The following is a 26,796-nucleotide window of genomic DNA, read 5'->3' as shown; positions in this document are numbered from 1 at the left end:
CAGCTGGGTAGGTGCTTTGATGTTACTGATGTTGAACTTTATTTAATTCATAAGGTTAGTTAGTAGAGTTGCCAACCGTCCCGTAAAAAGATGGAATCGTCCTGCATTGAGAGAAAATATTACGTGTTTCGTGTTGAGGTGAAAAGGAACATTTTGTCCCGTACTTCAGCTAGAATGGAAAAAGACACAAAGCTGGAGTTATTCTGTCATTACACTGCACAACTGCCTCTTCTTCTCTCATTCCCTCCCCCTCCCTCTCCTGTTTCTTCTTTAATCATGAAACTGATCAATGATCAGCTGATCGGCTTTTCTCTCTTGTTTGTTTATCGCCCACTTTGCGCCAGAAAGAGGAAACCGGCGGATGTCGCGCTAAGCAACAGCAGCACGTTTAAGCTTGATCAGCTGTTGTCAGAATTTATTTAATATTAATTTCTAGTATCAGCTGATGTTTGCTGGAGCCACAGCTGTAAAAGCTGCTGGTCATGATGTCGGTTTGTATATCTGGTGAGAGGGAAACATGAAGATGAAACCAGGAGATGTCCTTACTGAATCATCAGAGCTGAGCAGGTGATGGAGAAACAGGTTTACCTTTAAGGTGACATGAATGAGTTGAAGGGAAGTTATGAACTGTTTCTGAGAGACAAATAACACCAGGATCCTTTTTTTTTTATGTAGCTGACAGCTGGTAACTATGCAGGGGCGGGTCTAGCAAAGTTTTGCCAGGGGGCCAGGTAGGGCATTAACAGGGAGAAGGGGACACAAAGAAATACTTTCTAATTCTCATTTAAAATGTCTAGCTGTTATTAAATAATTATCTGAAGCTTACAACCATAGTTTTTATCTGACGTAAAATGTATAGAAATCATACATATAACATCCACAGCTGTGCGTGTTCATGGAGCTTGCATTTTCACCTGCTGGACATCACTACCTGACAAGTTTAACTGTCTTCAGAACATTGCATAGGCCTTATTGACAGTATTTAGCTCTACATATCTGTGTGAGCAGATTTTCATGAGTGTCCTCAGGTAGCCGTCTGAATGCTGGACACTTGGAGACCTGTGTCTCTGAGTGGGAGACCAGAGATCAGAGTGTATTAACAGACATGCCATATTGGCCCAGTTAATTTTTCTTATCATTGTTGTGAGGAGACCATAAATAGCATTTGCATTTTCTGTTGTACAGTTCATTTGCTGTTATGGAGTTCTTGTTATGGATAAAATGTGTCTTTTTTTTGTTTCAAAATAGCTGATAACTATTCGCTGATAGCTGGCAACATCTGCGAACAAATATAATTCTATAAAGTGGTTCTATATAGTGTGTAACTGTTCATATAGAGCGTTATTAAATTTATTGCTAATGCAATCATATGGCACACTGACTTCTGAAGAAATTTTAAATGGCACTCGTCATCAGAAAGGTTTCATACCCCTGGTATGGATATTTAGTAGAGTAAGCCTTTTAACTAAATTACTTCTTCAGAGTGTATTTCACATGATTTTCAGACCAAATGGTCAGCTCAGAAGATCTGCTGCTGCATGAAAGAGGATTCCCCAACTGACTTCAAACAGCTGTGCTCATCAGATCCGAATAAATCTGCACGGCTCGTGTGGTGTGTGATATGGGAAATGCTAATATCAGAATGCAAAGAAGCTACAACCAATTTTACTGCTGCTTACTGTTTACTTCTTCCAATGGAAGAAGAAGTTTTGATTCATACTTTGCTTTAATCAGCTTTTTGATTATACCATTGCAACAAGAGACTCATCATATGTAATTCAAGAAACACAGTTGCAGCTGTAAATATCAACGTAATCAGTTGTCATCTTTCAACACAGTCAGTGGCTTGCATATCGACCCCCTCCCCACCTCCTTTTCCTTTGAAGATGGCCTGAAGCCGCTGATGACTTGCAGCAGTTTGAACTGAAAATGACTTGGAGAAGGTGGCAAAGGCAAGCACAGGTGCTGCGATTATCTGTCGCTTCAGGGCTTCAGAAACAACAAGAATACTACACATTTGCTTATGTAAGCACAAGTGCCTTGATTGTGTGTACTTTGAGGACTCATGAGGAAGGATGCAAGATAACTATACAATGTGAGAACAAACCTCCTGCTGATGGTCCTGCAAAGCCAGTGAAAAGCATTTCTCTAATGCTTGACTTTGAGGCTTTGCAAGTTATGAATACACTTCTAAAATTAAATACATGACCCAGCCTGAAAGCGTTCCACTCTGAAAGGGTCAGCATCACCTTCTGGTGGTGTTAATATATGTGGGGGGAAAGCACAGAGCAGTCACCACACACATGGAGACAAGCAGAACAAATGTAACCGAAAGTGCATCTTTGTGAGTCAATGAGTTATTTAATGTGTTTTTGAGACTAAGTGGTATAGTTTCACAAAGTTATATAATATAAACATTTTCTTGAGTATGAATGTACACTGTGCAGGATGGGACATGGTGTTCTCTGAAGGTTGGGACAAGCATTCCAGTTACTCCAAAATGATATAGTTTCTTTGTGAAGTAATCCAGATAACAAATATAACAACCACTTATTTTCAACTGTGACCAGCAGAGAAGAGTGCTTTTTGTCTTTTGTAGGTTTCAAGTTTTGAGTACATTTCAGTGGTTGACATAATGATTAGTCTTGAAGATAAAGAAAAGTGATTCCTTAAAAAAGCACTATTTGACTCACCATGTTAGATTGAGCAATAACACCTTCCCCAGCGTTTGCAGGTTGTTGTTTTTCTGCCAGAATTAATCTGTAGAGCCTAAACGGCTGTCACTAGAAGCAAAAAGAGTTTTTCTTAGTATTCCTATTCTCTTCACCTTGGGCAGTTGCTTTGCAGAAATCAAACTCAAGAAGAGATGTCTAATGTCTGAATCATTGCTTCAACTCGTCTGCAGTGACCTCAGCTCAGGAAAAATGATTATTTTTTCTGAGATAACAAACCTTTGTGAATGCTGTCAATATTCATTCAAAGATCCCACAGCACCTGGAAAAAACCCAAGTACCAGCAGTTCCCAGATATTACACACTAATTTGCATTAAGCTCCAACATTATCTATTATATCTGGAAATCTCATGTTTGGGGAAAACCTGTGTACACACATGCAGCTATAGATTAGCCAAAAGCATTTAATCTTAATTCTTAGTAGCCCAATTACTCTTTGTCTGAATCACATTATCATTGCTTTTCACGGTCAAAAATACTGTAACTTTTTTAGAAGTTATTATTAATAATGTTAAAAAAGGATGCAAAATGAGCTTATACCTAAAGCCTGTTTCAGATGTGCACTTAAGTCCATTAATCAGATGACATCTAAATGTGTTGGCTTCAGGTCTTAAGTCCTTATAAAAGTCACAGTAGCACTGGATCAAACTTTGTGGAAAAAAAACATCACTTTCAGTCTATCACAGGTCTGAACAGCAGACTGCTGTCTGCAGTAACAAAAAATAACTTGATGTACTTTCTAATCTTGAATAACAACAATATCCTCTCTATCACAATCGAGGTAATGTCTGAATGAAACCGTGAGGAACATTAACCTAAAAATGTACCTACAGGGAGTGCAGAATTATTAGGCAAGTTGTATTTTTGAGGAATAATTTTATTATTGAACAACAACCATGTTCTCAATGAACCCAAAAAACTCATTAATATCAAAGCTGAATGTTTTTGGAAGTAGTTTTTAGTTTGTTTTTAGTTTTAGCTATTTTAGGGGGATATCTGTGTGTGCAGGTGACTATTACTGTGCACAATTATTAGGCAACTTAACAAAAAACAAATATATACCCATTTCAATTATTTATTTTTACCAGTGACACCAATATAACATCTCCACATTCACAAATATACATTTCTGACATTCAAAAACAAATCAGCGACCAATATAGCCACCTTTCTTTGCAAGGACACTCAAAAGCCTGCCATCCATGGATTCTGTCAGTGTTTTGATCTGTTCACCATCAACATTGCGTGCAGCAGCAACCACAGCCTCCCAGACACTGTTCAGAGAGGTGTACTGTTTTCCCTCCTTGTAAATCTCACATTTGATGATGGACCACAGGTTCTCAATGGGGTTCAGATCAGGTGAACAAGGTGGCCATGTCATTAGTTTTTCTTCTTTTATACCCTTTCTTGCCAGCCACGCTGTGGAGTACTTGGACGCGTGTGATGGAGCATTGTCCTGCATGAAAATCACGTTTTTCTTGAAGGATGCAGACTTTTTCCTGTACCACTGCTTGAAGAAGGTGTCTTCCAGAAACTGGCAGTAGGACTGGGAGTTGAGCTTGACTCCATCCTCAACCCGAAAAGGCCCCACAAGCTCATCTTTGATGATACCAGCCCAAACCAGTACTCCACCTCCACCTTGCTGGCGTCTGAGTCGGACTGGAGCTCTCTGCCCTTTACCAATCCAGCCACGGGCCCATCCATCTGGCCCATCAAGACTCCCTCTCATTTTATCAGTCCATAAAACCTTAGAAAAACCAGTCTTGAGATATTTCTTGGCCCAGTCTTGACGTTTCAGCTTGTGTGTCTTGTTCAGTGGTGGTCGTCTTTCAGCCTTTCTTACCTTGGCCATGTCTCTGAGTATTGCACACCTTGTGCTTTTGGGCACTCCAGTGATGTTGCAGCTCTGAAATATGGCCAAACTGGTGGCAAGTGGCATCTTGGCAGCTGCACGCTTGACTTTCATGGGCAGTTATTTGGCGCCTTGGTTTTTCCACACGCTTCTTGCGACCCTGTTGACTATTTTGAATGAAACGCTTGATTGTTCGATGATCACGCTTCAGAAGCTTTGCAATTTTGAGACTGCTGCATCCCTCTGCAAGATATCTCACTATTTTTGACTTTTCTGAGCCTGTCAAGTCCTTCTTTTGACCCATTTTGCCAAAGGAAAGGACGTTGCCTAATAATTATGCACACCTGATATAGGGTGTTGATGTCATTAGACCACACCCCTTCTCATTACAGAGATGCACATCACCTAATATGCTTAATTGGTAGTAGGCTTTCGAGCCTATACAGCTTGGAGTAAGACAACATGCATGAAGAGGATGATGTGGACAAAATACTCATTTGCCTAATAATTCTGCACTCCCTGTATATTGAAAGAGAATACTATCAGTCATCAGTCATGTTATCAATCACATGTATAAAAAAAAAAAAAGTAATCTGTTTTGACTGGCTTGTCATTGTCTATGTTTAATTGACTGCAGGTACCAAGCACAGGTAGAAGAGACAAAATACAACAAACAAGCAGTTTCTGATTTTCCTAAGCTAATTAAAGTGCATTCACAATTACAGTCATGTGAAAAGGAAAGGAAAATGACAGCTTTCAAAGGACTCTGTGTGGGTCTGTGAAGAACCTAGTACACCCCAAGATTCAGTAGCTTATACAACCACCTTTAGCAGCATTAACTGGAAGTAATTGTTTTCTGTATGACTGTTTTCAGTTTCTCATATCCATTCATCTTTATAACATTGCTTCAGTTCATTGAAGTTTGCATACATTTATATATGCACAGTTCTCCTAAAGTCCTGCATTGTAATCAGAGGTATGGACTTCAGCTGGGCCATTGTAGTACCTTGATTCTTTTCTTTTTCGGCAATTCTGGTGTGGATTTGCTGCTGTGCTTTGGATCACTGTCCTGTTGCATGATCCAGTTTCAGTCAATCTTATCTGTTAGATGGATGGGCTCACATTTGACTGAAGAGTGCTTTGATATACAAAGACTTTATGGTAAACTCAGTGATGGTGGCTACAAAGAAGCCCAAAGTCACCACCACTTCACCACCGTGCTTTACAATTGGTATGAGCCATTTCTACTGATATGTTGTGTTTGGTTTTTGCCAGTCATGATGCTGATTATTATAGCCAAACATCTTCTGTTTGGTGTAGCTTGTCCAAAGGACATTGTTCCAAAAGTCTTGAGGTTTGTTCAGATCTTTTTCTTTTTTTTTCTTATTCTACCCTGTTCTTTTTAGGCTTTTTAGGCTTTCTCCTTTTTCTAATTGTAGTTGCAGAAACGTTCACATTTAGCATGAGTTGTAGTTCTTGGGTTTTTTGCAATTCTCTGAGCATTACTCGGTCTGACCTTAAGGGGAGATTTTTAGTGGGATGTCCACTAAAAAAGATTGTGTTGACATACACCTGAATGCTGCAGAATTCTAAAACCTCCGGATTTACAATGGTGGTCATGGTTGCAGATGATCAGTTGATAAAATGTATCTGATTAGCAACACCTGGTTGCTACTTACCCTCTTAATTTCTCTGGAAATAGTAAGGGTGTTCGTACTTTTCCTGCGGACACTTTATTTTTCGTTGGACTGGAAGTGTTTCTACCCAGAATGTTTGTTTGGGGTCAGATTTTGAGGAGAAAAATGATTTAATATCCCAGGTAAAAAGTCATTTTATTTTATTTTATTTTATTTACAGGAGCAAGCTGTCACTGTAGTGTACGGATACTGTTTTGTTAGTTTACAGATAATGAAACCCTAAACAAATCAGTGACTTTTTTTGTGTTTATATCCTTCAGCAATGGCTCCATAGTGCAGTGGTTTACATGTTTGCCAAATAAGCAAATACTGCCAACTCAAAACCCTTTGGGGTTGTACCAGAGAGGGTATCTGGCATAAATAAAATAAAAAAATCTGCCAAATCAAACATTCAAAGATACTTGCTGTGGTGAACATTTGTGAGTAGGGAAGTAGAGCAGGGCGATATGACCAAAAATATTTATCACGATATACATTTGAAAATTTTGGGGCGACCGTGGATCAGGGGGTTGGGAAGCGTATCTGTAACCGGAAGGTCGCCGGTTCGATCCCTGGGCTCTCTGTCCTGGTCGTTGTGTCCTTGGGCAAGACATTTTACCCTACTGCCTACTGGTGTTGGCCAGAGGGGCCGATGGCGCGAAATGGCAGCCTCGCTTCTGTCAGTCTGCCCCAGGGCAGCTGTGGCTACAACCGTAGCTTGCCTCCACCAGTGTATGAATGCGAGAGTGAATGAATAGTGGTATTGTAAAGCGCTTTGGGTGCCTTGAAAAGTGCTATATAAATCCAATCCATTATTATTATTATTATTATTATTATTATTATTATTATTATTATTATTATTATTAGCGATAACGATATAACTGACGATATAATTGACACTAGACAAAATACTTTACAACTCCACAACTTTGATGGGGTTTTTGCACTAATAATGTATTTTCACTTAAACAAGCAGCTGTTTTTTATGTGCATTAAAGTTATATAAAAATGTAGCAGTGCAAATTCCTTGCTGACAGTTTAACCAAAAGGCATTTCCAGTGGAAATTGGCCAACATATCCTCAGCATAACCATGTATAATATCAACAAAACCTAAAAAGAGGTTATACACACCCAATACAGTAATATTATGTTGAAGCACAGTACGTATCACTCCGCGAGGCGCCTGCCTAATATAGCCGTAATGCTCCGACAATCCATCAAGCGGTGCGGGTTCGTAGCTTAGCAAAGTCGTACTAAAACATTTGACAGATTTTCGAGCGCCGTGTACAACATAAAATTGTTTCGAGGTCAGTAAACATAACCAGAATTCATACATAAGGGGCACTGTAGATTTTCAGAAAAATCAAAGGATTGATTTTAAGTGTGCTGTATTTTCCAAACAATACGGTTAATAACGATGGCCCGCTAGCATGCTCTACCAAAAATAGTGCTTTGTTGTATATCTGACGGACGAAAGCTAAACCAGTTCCACACCACTGAAGTTGCAGCCTTTTTACAAACCAATTCTGGTTCATCCGTTTCATTTAACGATCCACTTTCGCTCTTCTCATTCTCCGTCGCCGCCATGTGCGTATGTAAACATAGGCACTGCACATGCGCATTTTACCCATATTCTATCGCGATATTTCATTTTCCTATCCTTGCCCAAAATTACACCGGTATTACCGTGAACGGTATGATATAGCCCAGCCCTATAAGGAAGCAGCCAGAAATAGCTTTAATGTTCCATCAATCAGTAGCCATTCCAGTTTCTTCAAAAGCTAATTAATCAGTAAGTATGATTAAAAGAAAATACAACACTGCTGTTAAATAGAAGCCCACATATCTTCATCTAGTTACTCTTAATAACAGTGGAAAGTGTTTTTAAATGGTCCTCTGGGTTGTTTTTTTTTCCAAATGGCAAGTATGCCTTGAGAGGAACAAGCTGGGGCTAAGATAAGTAGTATTCTTGTTTGTAAGTAAGATAAGAAGGAGAGTTTTGTATGAAAGTTAATGTGGGTTGTTGTCTTTAGTCTGTGCCTCTTGTGTGTAGCTGGCTGCTGTGTGGTTGTTACTGTGACCATCTGCCTTTGATCAAATGGTGTCATTTTTGCTTTATCCAGACATGGTTTAAAATGGGGAGTTTTAATTAGCTGTGCAGAAACAAGGCCTCCATCTATGTCATCAGAGGACTAACAATATTCTGATTAATTTATGCCGAGATATAGGCCACAATCATTAGGATTGTAATGGTTCCAAAACTAAGACCTAATCAGTGATACAAACATCCACAGTCTCATATGGCTGTTCCATCTTCCCGTTTCACAAAGCTGTGCCGCCCACCACCTTTCCCACCCGGCCTGACCAGCTGCCACAACTCTTACTGTTGGTAATGAATGGATGTTACAGAGAGAAACGTTGCAGAAGTGTATCAGCTCATTGGATGAATGTAAACACAGACACGAGGGGATTATGTGTAGCAGACATCGCAGAAAATGGAAGGAAAAATATGTTAAACTAGAGTCTGTCTAACCATTTTTGTCTTGGTATAAATAGCATGTGTAAAATGCACTGGCTGAGAAACAACTTAATGTATGTAGGCCTACTGGTATACAGTAGGTCTACCTGTTAGATACATAGGAGTTGGTTAAAATAATAAAGAGAAATGTGTAGTCCTGTGTGACTGATCTCATTTTCTAAATATTGATTGGTAAAATTTTGTCAAAAACATTTATCAGGCATGTTATGAAGAGGCCACGGAACATAGTGTGACCCTGAATAACCTACACAGCAGGGCTTGACAGTAACGGCTGCCCATTGCCCCAGGCAACCAGATTTGGACCACTGTCAACAATTTTGTGCTGTCTGGTCGTCTGTGTTGGCAACAGTTCTCCAGTGCTTAGAAAAGCAAAGCTAAATCCCTCAGAGAACAGTCTTCAAACTAAGCAAAAGTGCCCTCGTTGAACTATTTCACTGCGTGAGAAATAGAAGAAAAAATGAATAATAACACAATAGATCGGTATTATTGCCAAATAAGACGAGCCAAATCTCCGGAAAAGTTTAGGAGTTAAATACTGTGTATGTTTGGGGAAAAAAATGCACCTTAAACTCTGTAACATGAGAAAAAAAAAAAAAAAGACTCATCCTGATATTTATCAATATCAGTTCGGGTAAGGAGGCAGGGGCAAAAACCAACACAGCGGGTCACCTATGGAAAGATTAATCAACAATGCACTTCAACTATTAGCGCAGTAAATCGGTGCTGTGTTTTTGACAAGAAAGACCCCTTTTCAGACTCGACCGGTGTCTCTAGAAAAGAAAAGGAAAAAAAGAAAAAAAATTAAACCCGGCTTGCAGGAGTTAAATATTAATCCCTTTGTAATTTAACATCCTAAATTCATTACCTTGCAAATGTGAAATTTATATTCAGTGGCATCATTCTTTCATTCTTACTTTTACTTTGGATTGTTAATAAAGCTGAGCCTCTTGTTCTTAATCGAATCCATGATGCTTGTTGCTAGGGATACAGCTATAACTTTATGCCAGTTAATTACATTTTAGAGTTACTTGATTTGATGCATATAATTACTTACTTACATTTATTTTGGTTAGCTGAATTGTAAAAATGATTAAGGGTGCATGCAGTGATATACCCTCAGTATTAGCTAACAACAGCCTGCCTTAAATCTCCCTATACACTTTGCCTGTGCCTTCTTAAGTACCAGGGCTTTCAGAACAAATCTACATCAAGTGAATCTCTCATGGTAGTCCCGGTGATTTGACTTCTTCTACTTCTATTTGATGCAGAAGCAGAGAGAAGATCTTTCTGTCATTATATTATTGCAAATGTTGTCACATTAGAAGAATCGAAATAACAACATCTTTTTTTTTTTTTTTGCTCCAGTTTTATTCCTCTTTTTTTGATATTAAAATAATACTGAAAGTTAAAAAAAAACATATATACTTTTTAGCTCTGTAATTTAGCAAATGCAACAAAAAATATGCTATTAATGTAATGAAAATGTGTCAGAAGATTCATTGTAAGGCTTAGATATGTTTTTGGTTCGATATAAATATTTTTACTCAAAATGGCTCAAACATTGCTTAGATTGATAGTCTTTGGTCTATACAGTGTTATAGTTACTAAACCATATGTACAGTTGAGACAATCATTGTTTGATCCCCTGCTAAATTTCTAAGTTTGCTCACTTCCAAAGAAATAAACAGTCTCTAATTTTTATGGTAGTTTCAGAGAGTCAGAATATTAATCAAAAATCCAGAAAAAATATCATCCATCAGTTCATTTATCTATCCATCTATCCATTTGAAAATACATTATATAAAAGATGAATTGACTTGAGTCATGGTTTGAATGTCATTGAAGTTCTGGCTCCCTTATGGCATACAGATTATAATCAATCAATCAATCATATTCACTCACCCATCCAAATCATTGAAATGAGGTGTTCCAATCACTTCCATGGCCACAAGTGTATAAAATCAAGCACATAGGCATGCAGACTGCAAACATTTGTGAAAAATGGGTTCCTCTCAGGAGCTGAGTGAATTCCAGTGTGGTACTGGGCAAGTGCAACACATCCAGTTGTGAAATTCCATCACTACTAAATATTTCACAGTCAACCTTTAGTGGTATTATAACAAAGTGGAAGCGAATGGGAACAACAGCACGTCAGCCGCAAAGTATTAGGCCACGTAAAATCACAGAGCAAGTTCAGCTAAAGCTAAGGCGCATGAGTACAGAGGTCGGCAACTTTAGCCAGAGTCAGACACTACAGACCTCCAAACTACATGCGGGCCTTCACATTCACGCCTAAGAACACTGTACAGAGAGCTTCGTGGAATGGGTTTCCATGGCTGAGCAGCCATGGATGGGGAAGTGACAACTCTTGGTATGATTATTTGGAAAAGGAAGAAATACAAAGAGGTGGAGCTCCATGCTAGATCTTGCTTCATGGAATGTAGATGACCATAAGAAGCTGGTGGATCACCCAGAAACTACATGGGAGGAGCTTGTTAATGATTCGGAGGCAGTTGGAACACAGTCACCAAGAACACTATTGGTGACACACTACACCATAATAGATTTAAATCTTGCAGCACTCGCAAGGTCGCCGGCTCAAGTAGGCACATGTACAAGTCTGTCTTAAATTTGCCAGTGAATTACTGAGTCCAAGCGGGCTTTTGAGAAATTACTGTGGTCAGATGAAACCAAAATAATGCTATTTGGCATCAACTCAACCTGCCATGATTGGAGCAAGAGAAATACTGAGTGTGACCCAAAGAACACCAAATCCACAGTCAGGCATGGAGGATGACTTCATCACTTAGAAGCCAATTGACAAAGCCATGTGCTGTAGACTCTTTAACAAGAACCTCTTTCCTTCAGCCAGAACATTAAAAGATGGGTTATGGATGGGTCTGCCAACATGAAAGTGACCCAAAACATACCAGGCGTAGCTAAAGAAGAAGCACCCAAAGTCATGGAGTGGTCAGACAATCTCCAGACCTCAATCCTATAGAAAAATCTGTTGATGGAGCCGAATGTTCAGGTTGCCATTTGGCAGCCAAGAAAACTAAAGGATTTAGAGAATTTCTATAAAGATGAGCGCCAAAATGCCTCCCAATATGTATGCAAAACTGGTGACAAACTACCAGGAATATCTGGCTGCTGTGCTTTCCAACAAGGGTTGGCAAATATGAAGTCGTGTTTTGCTCGGGGATTAAAATTCTTATTTCACTCAATTTATGTCTTTTTTGCAATGTGTTGATGTTTTCTCTCTCTCCATTAAAATGAAATAACCATAAAAATAGAGACTGCTCATTTGTTTGTGAGTGAGCAAATTTGCTAATTCAGCAGGCGATCAAATAATTATTTCTTCCACTGTATTGCAACAGACCAATACAAATGGTGCATGAATGGAAGCACTCATCAACCTGACAATGGTGGCATTGTGGGAGAAAGTAAAAAAAACAGCAAAAAGTCTTGTGAAAGCAGAAGGCCTGTTTGTGAGATATGTCCTCCGACTATAATTTAGTTTATAACATTCATATTACTTAATGTTTGCAATAAATAACGAATTGCTGTGTAGGCGCTTTCATTTCAGTCTCTTTGTACTTTGACTACTTCTGCTACTTCTTCTGTGATCCAAACCCAGTGGTTCCCACTAAGTACAAACACGTCACAAGTAATTATAGTATCATTTTTCATAAAAGTTGAATAATTTCATTGAAGAGCTGGGCACTTTAGCTTTTTGCAAATGTAGCTCAAACAGGAATAAGAAGCACCTGTGTTAAGGTCTACTTTCATTTTCATGTGGTGCATATTTATAATGTATTGCAGAAGGATGGTGCATGTGGGACTAACTCAAGATAAACCACAGCGTGTTTATCATAAGCAAAGAACATGTCAGCCAGTGCAAGTGGATCACTGGTGACTCACTGACATGTTTAATATTTTTTGGACGACGACAGAGCTCCGTGGCTCAGAGGAGAAAGCTTTATTTGGTTTTGGCTATGTAGGCAATATTTGTTGCATGAATTCATTGTTGTGTTTTGTCTTTCTTGAGCTCAAACTATTTGTTGATTAACCACATGAGCCATCATATGAAAGAAAACCCAGAATAAATAAATGTCAAGCAACATCTGAAATGTGAAAATATGCATCTTTTATGTTTTTATATTAGTGCATATAACTTCATGTATTCTAGGTTTTGTCATTCTTATTTATTAGTGCCAGACACTTAAGAATGTCACCTTGCTGTCTGTTGAAATTTGACTTTTATTTTAATAGTAATAAATATTAAGTGAATGGTTGATCAGTATCGCTTTCATGGAAGGTGTTGACCAAGACATTTGTCTTTCCTTCTTATTTGAAATGCTTCTATGGAACATCATAACATGCATGTGCTTACTAATTTTTGGCATCAGTAACCGCAATGTCTATGGCCTGATATGATACTTTTCAACTGCTGTCAACAAAATGCTGAAAGGGGCTAGGAAGAAAACCTGAAAAGAATAGCTTCCTAATGTTGAGACAGGAGACGTTTTAACTCATTAAGTCATTACACATTAGCAGTTTTGCTTGTGTGAAAAATTGGCAGAGAATAAAATTTTAATCTGTCAGTTCTCTGGACACCCTAAAATTGGGGAGGGATATGAAAGACGTTTTGATTCTTAAACCGCTCAATAGCTCTAAAAGCATCCATAAAATGAAGGTGACAATTTGGAATCATCTTAATTTATAGTTAAAGCTGCAATTTTAAAATAGACAGCCCTCCTCCTGGAACTAGTTCCTACTCGCTGTTCTAAACCATTCCAGCTACACAAAGCACAGGCATATGCATACTAAGACTTTGCATGCAGATTTTTGGTGAATGTGTTCTGCTTTGCATCACTGTATCTAGTATAAAAGTTGTCAGATTGGCCAAAGCCTAAACACAATATTTCCTTTTATACTACTTTAGTTGTAATACTCTGAACGTTTTTTTATAATTTTGTGTAAAATTACACAAAAACACAAGAACCCAGCTTTAACACAAATATAGACCAATATAATCTCCAACCTTTCACATTCTTAAGGTGCTCAGAGTCCTTCTAGACATCAGCTTCTCTGAACATCACACATTTTCCACATGTCGAAATCCAGAAAATCCTGCAACCTTGAAACATGCTTGCCATCAGTAAACAGAAATCTAATCTGACCTGACGGGTCACTCATGTCAGTGAAGCGTCTGTGTCCTCGGGGACTGAGAGCCGTAACAGGGCCGGGAACTCGTCTTTGTGTGTATGTGAAGAGCATCCAAATAAAAGACAGGGATCAAAAGGTTGTCATTGCGGTGTCCTTGATTACGTAACAATCGCATTAGGTAGGCTGAGGATCATTCTTCAGTTTACACATGTACACCTCTGAGTACCTTTACTGCGGTGCTGCCTTTGTTCTAAGGTTACACTACACGAGGCACAATCTTTCTGTCTGTCTGCATCAGTGTTGTGGTGTCTTAGATCAAAAGCGCTCAAGGGATGGTGAAACTAACCCCTTCAGATGGACAGTATAGACTCTCAGCAATTTCTTTTTAACACCAATGGGTGTCTGATTCCTGCTGCAAATGGCAGACAGCCTGCTGTCAGATGGGATTAGGAAGAGCCTTACCTGCGTGCAAAAGTATAGAAGGCTAAGAAGAGCCGGATTCTGTGAGCTGAGACTAATTAATCTCTCAGTAATAGTAAAAATGATATGAGACCTGATGTGAGTTCACTCTGGCGTGGAATATGAGATCATTTCCCAAAGAAAGATTTGTAGCCCTTGTGTCACCCAGGGATTTTATGAAGTGAAACCAAAGAGATGGCTTTAAAAGGAATTTTAGGTAAAATCCAATGACTCATTTCTTCACCATATAAATTTGTTGTTGAAGCAGATTTTATTTCCATGTTGTTTACATGCAGGTAATAGATCAAGCTTGTAAAGAGGCCACAATATGCTCTTTTGTAGGTTCATAAATTTATTCTGGAGGTTTTCTGGAATTGGTTGACATCACTTCCTATTTGAAAAAACTTTTTTTATTCTTACCGTGCATGCAGCACTTCACTTCACCGTTTGTCGGAAACGCTTTGTTTTATGTTCTTTCTCTCTAAAGCCTCCGTATTAAACCTAGTCTGCTTTGATTGGTCAGCCAGCTATCCATTATGTAATGCCTTCTTTTCTGATTTTTGCAGACCAGGGAACTGCTGCAAAAATCCAACACTGAACTATGCCTGGTTCAGGCAGCAGCCTTTGAGAGAAGACAGTAAAAACGCGGGTAACAGTGTTGAAACGTAATTTTAATCACTGATTCTTTGCTCCGCATAAATCAGGAATTTGTTTTGAAGAAAATTGCGCTTGCTCTGCTCATCCTCTGTTCTAACTAGTAAGCAGGCATCTCACTGTAATACACAAAATCTTTGTCTGTATGTTTGGTCCACACAACTCTTGTTACACAATCCAGACTTCAGCAACCACACTTGGCACACAGGTACATGTTAGGTCCCTGAAGGTTCTTATCTATATCAGATATTATGATGTCAAACCACCTACCAACAGGCTAAAATGAATAATGTTTTACATTTTATTAAAGCATTACATCATTTTAATTTCACAACAGTAACAATTCATTTGTATTGAAAAAACCTGAATTATGCATTAAATATAATGACACAATCATGTTGCCTGGCAACCACCTACCAAAATGGGCCATTTTTAATATTTATGCACCCGTAACACTTTATAAAACCATCATATCATTTTAATCTCATGACTATGACTTCTAATTTATAGCCACACATTTAAATATTGTAATATATTGCAATATATCTCATATGTTATGATGCCATCAGTAATGGATTAAAATTAAATTCATTTTCTGTGGGAGAAAATAATCCTCTTTGTTATAGACTTCTAACCTTGTACCATTCTATACATGCAGAAACAATATGTAAAATGCACTCAAGAAAAGCATAATATGACGTCTTTGAAAGAAAAAGTCCAGTTAAACATCAACAACCCAGAATTTGATCAATCTGCACAAGCTTGAAAAAAAAAAAACAACCTTCAAAAGAAAATGAAACTCACGCCACATTGTACTGACTGCTTTCCAACTTCTATTTCAGCAGTGAGGTGGCATTAAACCTTTGCAGTAGAAGAGAGCTAAACAAAATGAAGTAATTAAAAACAAAAAGTCAGACCGCATATTCAAAACATGATAGAAATCTGACATTTTATGCTTTTCATAGTTTCAGTTAAGAGTTTGTTTTTTTTTAATATACTTTATATTCCCCTTCTCTGTCCTACATAGATTTGATGTTTTGATGCCTGTATTTATTGGTAGGTTTTTTGTTTTGTTTTTGTTTTTCTCAGTGGAGCTGAAGCTTCACTGAGGTTTCATTTTCATTCTGTCAACTATTTATTTATTTTTTAAATGTGTCAATTGATAAGAGATAAAACGCAATGCGATGGCAATGCGCCTATAAGTAGTATAAGAAAAAAAACAAACAGAAAAAGATTCAGATTTTAACGTCTGGCACGTTGTTTTCTCATTCTGCTTAGTGTTTTGGGGTTTTCTATGCTAAATGAAGATTATTTGACATAACTTTGTTGTGTTTTTTACTTTTTTGAAAATCCACCATTCACTGGAGGTTAATAGATACTCTATGTAAAAATAATCGTGTTTAGAGCAATGTCTTGCTGAAGTAAGCGAATAAAAGAAAATGCATCAAGAAAGTACATCAGGTAGCTTAAGCAGGTGTTAGAGCTGAAAATAACATTGTATAAATAAGCACAAAGAGTTTACAGCGTGTGCAGGTGAGAAGATGAAATGTGAGCCGAAAATTCCGGGTTGAGTAATGGAGCTGAGTTTGAAGGCTAAACAGAGGGTAAAATGCTGTGCAGCTGTTTCACAGTGCAATAGCACATGATTCTAGGAAGCTGTACCAGCAACAATTTCTACCCCGTCACTACAAGAGATCGGTAACTGAGAAAAGGAATATGCCAAGAACGTGCTCTTGCATGTGATTGAACAGTCAAAACAGTCCCTCGCTGGATGATGATGATGTGTTGGAAATGTTCAGCTTTTGCTGTCAGATGACCCAGTGGATTTTCTTTTTTTTGCAATATTTGTGGCCAGAGGCAGCTGCGTCAGGAGTGCCAAAACAGTGGTCTACATAAAATAAATGAGGAGGCTCCTTTTTTTCTGACTCAACACAGATTGTATTACAAGAGTTCATAACAAAATAACTGATTTAAAATGGAAAAAAGACACAACATTACAAAATGATTTAGATTGGTGTAGGGGTACAGGGTCTATTTTGACATTTCTCATTAAAGTGTGTCACAAAGCATTAGGCCTTGTTAAGGCTTGTGTAAAAATCATTTTCATGTGCACATTATATACACACAAACATTTGTACACATACAATCAATATAATTGGCAATGTTTGACAGAGCAGGTAATTCGTCATAATGGGTGTCTTGATTTATTTTTTCCTTGTAGTCACAGTGCAGTGATTTACTGTTTCTTCTGTGCCCCAGAGTGAAGTTGTGCTGGGAGAGACAGAGTGAAAAGCATGTGGCACGCCTCTGTCACAACCACCATATATATAGCAATTTCTACACCCCTTTAATTCATACCTCCACTTTTTGAGTAGTTTCTCTTCCATAATAACCTGCTATATTTTCAAGTTGAAGAGATTTTATAAGACTAATTATCTGATAACAAGTCAGATTCTCCTGGCTTATGAGATGCTTTTTTTTCCTTAGGTGCCTTCTCTCTTCAGCTAACGAAATGATTTCAAACGAGTAATGTCTGATAAGATGAGACAGAAGCCTTGTGGGCATGACTAATGCTACTGAGTCCAATTAAGCTGATGTACCCACTGAATCAAATCACCCTGATATGATCTTGTCTGCCTGTGCATATATTGCCTCTAACTCTGATCACCTGAAAAAATAGGAAAAGACAGAGAGCATCACACATGCACAAATCACTGCTGTGTTAATGGCGTTATGGATGCCAGTTTTTTTTTTGTTTTTGTTTTTGTTTCCAGTTTATTACATCTCATGTCAAATGCTCAATTTTGAGATTTGGTCAATTAACAGAGGGGACGTGCAGGAAACGTGCACACCACAAAAATAAATGTGTACTCACAACAGTTATAGGAAGGTGTTCAGGAGGAAAGTGGGTAAATTAATGGGCTGTTCTCTAATCTAGAAATTGTTCGTTTGTAAATGTGCTGAGATAGCACATTTATATGTAGCCTGCTTCTTGCAAATGCCACCAAACTACTGTGAATCCCTGTAACCGCTGTACCACACCCATCGACAGTGAATTTATGACTTAGTTAAGCTATCTGAAGGCTGCATCAGCTTGCCAGTGAAATGATTGTTAGTCTAGAGGAAGTCATAAATCAAAAAAGGGTTTGGTTTGTCATTATCTATTAATACTCTGCAGCTCTCGGTCTAGAGTTCTGGAAACAGGCACAACTCAGACATTCATGCAATCTTCCCCAAGACTGAAAAATTTTACTCTGAAAGATAGAGGTGAAAGACAGCTCTTCAAAGTTTCCCTGGCTTGTGATTGATTTACTCATCCTTCCATGGTCTGCAGCCAGTGCTGACAGCTCTGGAGGTGGAACAGTGCAGAATGCCTTAATTGAGCCTCATGCACAGAGCTTAATGCTGCAGGCACAAAACCCACACAATTAGGATGGGCTAATGACGTGGGGTGTCGCCCATTATATTTCCAAATATCCTGTAGGGGATTCCATATTTAGTATCACTAAGTCTTAATTAGTGATTAGCGAGAGGAAATGGAGTATTTTGCAAAAGAAAAAAGATTTTCACACAATTCATATTTTGACACTTTTTACATGATATGTTAAAACAAAGAAGAGAATGTATGTGGGTCATTATTTGAAGACTGCAATTTGAATTATTAAAAAGTCTCTCTGTCTTTTCAGAGCCAGGATGATTTGCACGTCATTCACAACAATCAGCTGGGTAAGTCTTTTATTCCTAATTAGTAGTAAAAAATAGAAAGTGGAAAAAAACTTGTGTGTTTGTGGAGCGTGTATAATTTTTAATATTCTGTGTGTGTGTGTGTGTGTGTGTGTGGTTTGCTAATAAAACACTTAAAAGCAGAAGGAAACTGGAAAATAACAAATTCGTGTTTAGGAGGGAAACTGAAAACCTGAATCACATTATCCTGTACTTGCAGTGCTCAGACAAGGGAGCATATGCTTAAACAGTATGTCCTTATCTGCTGTAGATACAGCTAAGGACACAAAGAAAATTAGTCAACATATACTATGTGTACCACTTACAGTAATTTCAAATGTTTAATTAAAAAATACAAATGATTTAGTTCTAGATCTGACTGGAACTTATTTTGGACCCAAAAGGTCATTTTACTAGTTGACAATATGTCAACAAATATAGTTTCAATCTTATAGCCACAACTGAGAATTATAACTTAATTACTTTTAGCCTGATGGTTTTTTTTTTTCATCCATTCATTACACCCCATTGTTCCATTTGTTTTCTACCACTTATCTCTGGCTGGGTCCTGGGTGTAGAGGCTATACAGGGGGTTTCAGACATCCTACTTCCTAGGAACATTGGGGTGAGATGAGATGTATAAAATCCAGTGAAGTCTGGGTCATGCAACAGATTTACTCTGAGCTCCATCTGCATCTACAAGCTCCTCACCCTATCTCTAAGCCTTAGCACAGCTATCACAAATTTTGTCTGCTTGATCTCACTCTTTCAAAAACTACCTAGAGCTCGTGAGAGCAGGTTAGGACTGGAACATACACTCACTGGGCACTTTGTTAGGTATATCTTTTCAACTGCTCAATAGAACAAATATCTAATCAGTCAATCTCAAGGTGACCTATTTGTCTATATTTGCCATGCAGACATGGTGAAAAACTTGCTGAATATCAAACCAAGCATAAACCAGACATCGATTAAACACTTGAGCCTATTTTTACTGACCATGCTCAGTTCTGTATGAGCACAGTGTGTCCATCTTCTGATGGCTGTTTCCAGAAGGTTACGGTACCGTGTCACAAAACTCAGATCATCTCAAACTAGTTTCTTGAACATTACAGTGTACTCAAATGGCCTCCACAGTCACCAGATCCCAGTATAACAGAGCAACTTTGGGATATGGTGAAATGGAAGGCTCACATCATGGATGTGAAGCCAGGAAATCTGTAGCAACTGTTGCATGATGCTATTATGTCAATATAGTTGCTACATGTTAATTGGTGAGTGTAGATCAACTAAAAGATTAAAAGCTTATCCTTTCTGCTAACGTGTACAATACCTGCATTGCTGCTGAAGCCACAGCAAGCTTTCTCTCCAGGTCACGCTGCCATATACCATTACTTTTGAACAGTATAGTAAAACTTCTTTAGGGAAACAACCCTTCCCTAACCCAATACAGCAATCGGGCATCTCATGCTGGCGGCTTCACATTTGACTCCAAACAGCCCCAGACACTGAAGGTCATGCTCTGATGAACATTCTCTGCAATAATGTACACTATAATTATAATAACAAGATAATAAAAAGGTTGTTGCATTGGTTTACTGTGTGCTTTACCACAGTAAAAGTTATTTGTGTCTCTACCATTTTTTTTGCATGGTATGATATCATAGCAATGAGAACACTGGCTTTTTTAACTACCAGATAGCAATAGTACAGCACCATGTAATGGAACAAGACTAAATAGTTATCATATTTAGTCTAAGCACAATTTTTTCCTTTACTAATAAAAATAGAGATTGTAAACAATTAATTGACCTACATTTCATTTTATAGGCAAATGGAGTATGATAAACATCCATACATTCCTAGAAGTATTCATATTTGTATGTACTTGATTATAAATACAGGTATTGCTGTCTTTGATAGTGGAGTTCTTGTATTCAATTTGATTTACAGTAGTTTGATGTTACTGTATTTGATAATTCAGATCAGACTAACTCAGTAGAACTAACCCGTAATTCCAGATGACATCCAAAGGGATGAACTATTGCTTAATATAGTTCAATTTTAAAGAGCGCTGTATGATGAAAGAATTGAATTGACATTATTGCTTGATAAAATCATGAATAATAAAACCTGAACTGAGTAATATTGGACAGTGTGAAACTTAAATGGCAAGTACTGCAAAATCAAAATAGTAAAATGGGTTTTGCTTATGCGTACCTTGAAAATTTAATCTTGAGAGTTTCGCAGACTTCATAAATAAAGTCCCATCTTTCTTCAACGACTTGACAGCAACCAGGAATTTCATAAGTAGAGCAAATAAAAAGATCTCATGCATGCTTTTCACGCTTCAGTGGACTCGCACAATCACCATCTGAGAGTGATTTTCGGGAGACTGCAGAGGAGTTTGGAGCCCGCTTTCTGGACCTCTGCCTGTTCATTCAACTGGGTCACCACAGACGCAAAAGCACACAAAAGCAACTTCGTAATGCTCTCATTTGGCACCTCGGCACAGAAAGGAAATACAAACAGACAGCGATCTGAAAAATGGAGCTACACTATCTGGCACTGCCATAGTAATTCCCTTTGTCACACCAGAAAAGCTACGCTCGCCTGCAGAGAATGTTGTTTGTGGGCAGGAATGTAAAAGATGAATCACGGAGAGCCAGACTCCCTTTTGTTTTAACAATACAGCAAACTTCAGGAGGTCTGACTGGATTGTTTATTTTAAAAGCCCCAGTAACATTTGATGGGTATTAGAAGTCATTCATTTAGCAATCTTTCTTCAGAGGGAGTACAGGGTGCAGACTTTAAATAAAGTAAATGCATTATGTGCAGTATGTACATGCTACAGATATTCATAGATGGAACAAAAACTAAAAAAACAGTGTGAGCCCACCGGCCATATTGTGCAATAAGTAGTGCTTTAAAAATGCAGCATGCTACATCTTAACAACAGATAACTAAATTGTTGAGAGTGTGACCTACCTAAATGCACTGGGTATAGAACTGTTCAAATACAGATAGATGCTTAGATGTGCATGTTCCCCATCAGTTTCCAGGGCTGCAAGTCTCTCCCACTGCGCTATCACCGAATGGAATCTGATTTTTTTTTTCATTTTACTCGGTTAAATGTGTTCTGCACATTAATTTCCAAGGTTTTGTTTGGTCTTTCATTGAAGCTCCAAAGTACCATCATAAATCTATCCCGGCAGGAGGACGTGTCTTCAACTTGTTGATAAAAGTGAGCAAATTTCGAAATGAGACTATTGTATTACATTACAATAGGTTTGTGTCTCTCATCTTATTTTTTCTCTCTTGATCAGTTTGTATTGAAGTAAAAAAAAAAAAAATTTATTGTTCAGCATGACAAAAACAATTAAACAATCCAAAGCTTGTAAGGCCTTTATCTGTCTAGCTTAATCAGTTCAGTCATTTCATTTCACTATCACACTGCTAGTCCAAAGAGGAAAAGATCAAATGGATAAAACGTGTGTTTTATATGCATACTGGCACAGCAGAGAAGTCCGAGTTATGAATAGCAATACATGTAAGAAAAACAGAAAACTATCTCCTATTAAAACAACTTCAAAAGAAGTTCACGTGCATTGTTTGTGCCATTTAGAAATACTGTATCAGGAGGTAAAACATCTAAACAAGAATAACTTTTCTGCCAATTCCAATTATTTTTATTAGGTAGATCCAACGCAGTGTTTATAACTTACATACATGGCTAAATGAGGCAGTTTTTGACTAAAATCTATCCAGGTCACCACTTAAACCATAGTAATCCATTACTTACTTTACTATTAGGCTAATTTTAAAAGCATCAGTGGAGATGTGTGAGGTTAATTACTGACTTCATAAGAAGTCATAAAACTTTTCATTTGAACTTTTGTCTTTTTTCCCCTTCTATTAGGGACACATTAATTAGCAGCATATTATAAGAATAGAATGGAAACCTTAATACAGACATCATTAATTACATTAATATAGTCTAATGGTACCTTTGCTGTTTATTTGGGTCATCACCAGTATCTGTGTGTGGTCTTTTTTTCTAGTATATTTCTTTCATTTTCAAAATGTTTATTAAAATGTTAAATCGATGTACTAGAAAGTTGATATAATAAATAAATAACCTTAAATTGTTTTTCAGGGAATGTACCAGCATTGGGCAGATCCAAGGTGTATTGCCCAAAGCTGTGTTTTAAATCTGGATCTAAATGTATACTGTTATATAGTTGAGGTTATATACTAACTCTATTCTACATCTCCTTTTTCAGAACAAAACCCAAATGCCAGAATTTAAATCCAATTATCACTATAGCAGTCGTTAATCCTAGGAAAGCTGTGTTACTGTCCCGTATGCGGCTATATTATATTTATTCAGTGGCTCAGCCTCTCCAGGCCAAGAGGACACGCGAGAAGATAGAATGCATATCAATGTTCACAAGATGTTGACTGAACTCCTTTTTCTAACTAGTATTTCTTATTTTCCTTTTTTTTTTCCCCTCCCTACAAACAGTGCTTTGCTGCTTGCTTGTGACAATGCTCTATTGTGTCTGTGTCTTTCCTTTATTCAAGTGGTAAATGGCTTGCACTTATAGGTCTTCTTAGAAGTTCTCAAACTCCTTTGCGTTGCTGCTTTGTGTCTCGTTCACTTTTTCCACATATTTACAATGGAGGTGCAGTTGTCATGCAAGGTGCTCACCAGCCACCGGGAGCATCCTGTTTAGTATTTTGCCCAAGGACACTTGTGGAGAAGCCAGGGATTAAATCTCTAGCCATGTGATTAGTGGAAAACCCGCTCAAACACCTGAACATAGCTGATGGCTTTATTTCATTTAATTTAAAAAGTAATTTAAAAAGCAGGCAACCATCCTGAGAAATGCAATCAGTCGTGGCATATATTGCCAAATAAGATATGAAAGCAAACATATTCCCAAAAATTCAGCTTTACAGAAATTAGAAAAAAAAATGTTTTAAAGTGATATCAAATCCATCCTCGACTCATTCGGTACTTTAATGGGTAACGAATGGGATTCATAAGCAAAACCTGGAATCTGTTAAGCGTTAATTGCCTGAGCTTCCTGAATTATTGATTCTAAGTGAGGTTTAAGGTTTGCATTCAGCACTCATTAGTCTTTAGCAGAGTTATCCATGGAGTCAGGAACTCCAGAGAACCTCTAATGAGTGTGATTATCACAGGTTGGATGCAGCTTTTTTCAGCCTGTCCTTTTACATGTTGTAATTTCTGTGTGTTTCTGTGTTACTACTTGAAGAGAATGTTTATAAAAGATTGCTTGTTTCCTTTCTTGGCTTTCCCATCTTGCTTCTACTTCATGCACAGTCTTTCCTTTCCAGTCTTTTGTTGTTGTTGTTGTTTTTCAATGCAAGTGACTCCCTATCGTTGTCTGCTGGCTTTCTTCCTCATTCCGCTCCCTTTCTGTTGTTCCCCACTTTGGCATTTTCCTCCCTGTGTTTTATTGAGAGATATTTATGATGCTGACCTTTTCAGCAGTAAGCTAAAAGTTAAATACACCATGCTCTCTATTGATCTTGTGCAGGCTAATTAAAAGTATGTATTAATAGAGGAAGATGGGTGATAGAAAATCATTTTTACTTACAGCAGGGGCCTTTGCCACACTAGATTATCATCTTTCAAGAAGGTAAATAATTTTTATTCCTAAAACTCAACCGAAAAAAAAAAAAAAAAAAGAGGGTGTATTCATTTTGAATAATAAATCCTGGACCTGGTTGGTATTGGTGGTCATGGTTAGTGTGGACAGAAAACTGCAACACAGTTTGCTCGATTGAATTTTGTCTCTTGCGTTTTGGACACGAGGAAGGGAAAGATGGAGGGGATTTTTTGGGAGATAGATGATTCTGGGCCATCTTGTCTCGGGGAGTCCAATGATGTGAGTCACTGGAGTGTAGCAGGTTTTACAGCAGCACAATCAGCTGCTGGATGGGGGGTTTGGCCTGCTGAGTATGGAAATGAGCTATTGACATCCTCTGTCATCTCTCACTATGTGCTGGCAATGAAGGGCTCTGAATCTGTCATGGCAGTGGTATTGTTCCCACAACAGCCTAATGGCCCCCTCCACAGAAGCCCATCCCTCTAGATCTTAGCCGACTTTTGTCATTGAAATTGCACTATGGATCTGATTTCCATCTTCTCCCAAACATACAAGCATATTTCTATATGTTTGCTGCCCCTTGCCTCGAACGTGTGTTTATTTGACTGCGGAGATGGAAATACTCGGGGCTGAGATGAAATGTTTCTGTGACAGTTCCACGGACTACACACACCTGCTCTGTGACACTGATGGAAATGACAGAGCTGCAGGAGAGCCTAGAGGTCAGTGGGCTCTCAGCTCCGCTGCCACTTGGCAACATCTGCAATCCTGCTCTAAGGAAGTGTCACTATTGATTTGTGTCAGTGAGGCGACAACACAGCACGGCCAGGCCACTAGAAGAACACAATCTATATACAGCCGTGTATCTCTCTCTCGCTGTATGCCCTCCTTTCCGTGTGCATACCTAGAAATACAAACACTTCAGCCTTGATTCTTTAATCAGCCTGATCATACCCTCTTATGCGCAGAGATGCTGAAGCTGTGAGTACACACGAGACTCAAAGCCTCCCTGTGGAGTTTTCCACAGATCAGATGGTGATGGCCTTTAAAGAGTGGTTTCATGAATTGAGAAAAGCATCAGATCAGAGAGAGAGGAGGAGGCAGAATTCTCCAGTGTTTCATTTCATCCAATATATTTCAAGGCTGATACAGTCCTTTTTTTTTTTTCTATGGAGTTGCCTCTGTGGAATGCTGAACGAGGGGAGATAAACGAATACTGCTTTCTAGTTCCATCGACCTGGCAAAATAAAATCATCTGCACCGAGGGGACTAGGGCATTGGCTTCATCTCCTCAGGAACCTTCAATCTCTTTCATTCAAGGCATATTATTTTCAGCCAAGAGGGATCCTTTGATAATTTAATTTAACTGCAGAAAAAAGCACTGTGTTGTGTGTTTTGCACCAGGGTGCAACGTCACATCTTGGGCCTGTTATTAAATAGATGAATTGATTGCATACTTTCACCTCTGGCAATTCTGCTATTAATACAGCTACTACTGCTAAGATTAATAGCACTTTTTCTGTGACAGCTGTGAAAGCAGCACATCCAAACAACCATTAAATGCAACTTGTCAAACTTGCGTAGTTACTCTGAAAGCTATGACCATGACCAAAAACACCCAAGAAAACATCTGACATCCTATCTAAATACACTAGAAACTGTTAAAGAAAAAGCAGGCTTGGTACTTAATTTAAATAGTGCAAAACTGCATTACATGTGAAGGAAAGGAAAGAGGAAAACTGGGCTACTTGGATGCTTTTTTAACTTTGCAGGACGCTGTGAAGAGTAAGAAAATCATGCCGAGCTTTTTTTTATTTTTTATTTTGTCCTTGAAACAGTCAGACATTCCCGCTGTAATAGGGCCTAAAAATACCTCCCATTTGTCAGATAGCACAACAACTAACAACCATCTCCAGCACTTCGACTCTCTTGGCACAATTACCCAGCAACAATATAGCAATCAATTAGAAATCGTACATGTGAGCGATCACACCAGCAACCTCAACCTAGCCGCAAACCTCCAAACACAAACCACACACAGTGCGTTTACAAAACACGTAACTTTTTCTCAAGTTAAATCTATATAGATCTAAGCCTAGAGGCATCCCTGTATAATCTTGCCTCCACAGTGAAAAGTGCTAGCGCCGAAGGCATTGTTTTAAATCTCGGTCCTATAATTACGTAAAGGTAGATGTATCGATTGTATCGAGAGTGTATACAAAGGTGATTTTTACCTGAAAGGAGAAGGACAGAGAAAAAAAGAGACGAAGGAAGAGGGGTACTATAACAGGATTTTTCCTCTTCCCCTTTTCTCTCCATTGTTTGATGATTAATCGAAACCCATTAGTGTG

The 26,796-nt window shown here is 38.3% G+C and overlaps 1 protein-coding gene across 1 annotated transcript in view; it reads left to right on the top strand.

The window, feature by feature from the left end:
* Positions 1-26,796, top strand: part of b3glcta (beta 3-glucosyltransferase a) — an 81,389-nt gene that overhangs the window by 13,032 nt on the left and 41,561 nt on the right. The window contains exon 3 of the mRNA XM_026191752.1: positions 18,770-18,809. Within this exon, the coding sequence (XP_026047537.1) occupies positions 18,770-18,809 (40 nt within the window). The remainder of the gene's footprint in view (positions 1-18,769; positions 18,810-26,796) is intronic.

This window comes from Astatotilapia calliptera, chromosome 14 (assembly GCF_900246225.1).
Source record: "Astatotilapia calliptera chromosome 14, fAstCal1.2, whole genome shotgun sequence".
Classification (NCBI taxonomy): Eukaryota; Metazoa; Chordata; class Actinopteri; order Cichliformes; family Cichlidae; genus Astatotilapia; species Astatotilapia calliptera.
The sequence above is the reverse complement of the archived record's forward strand: the minus strand, read 5'-3'. Positions and strand labels throughout refer to the sequence as shown.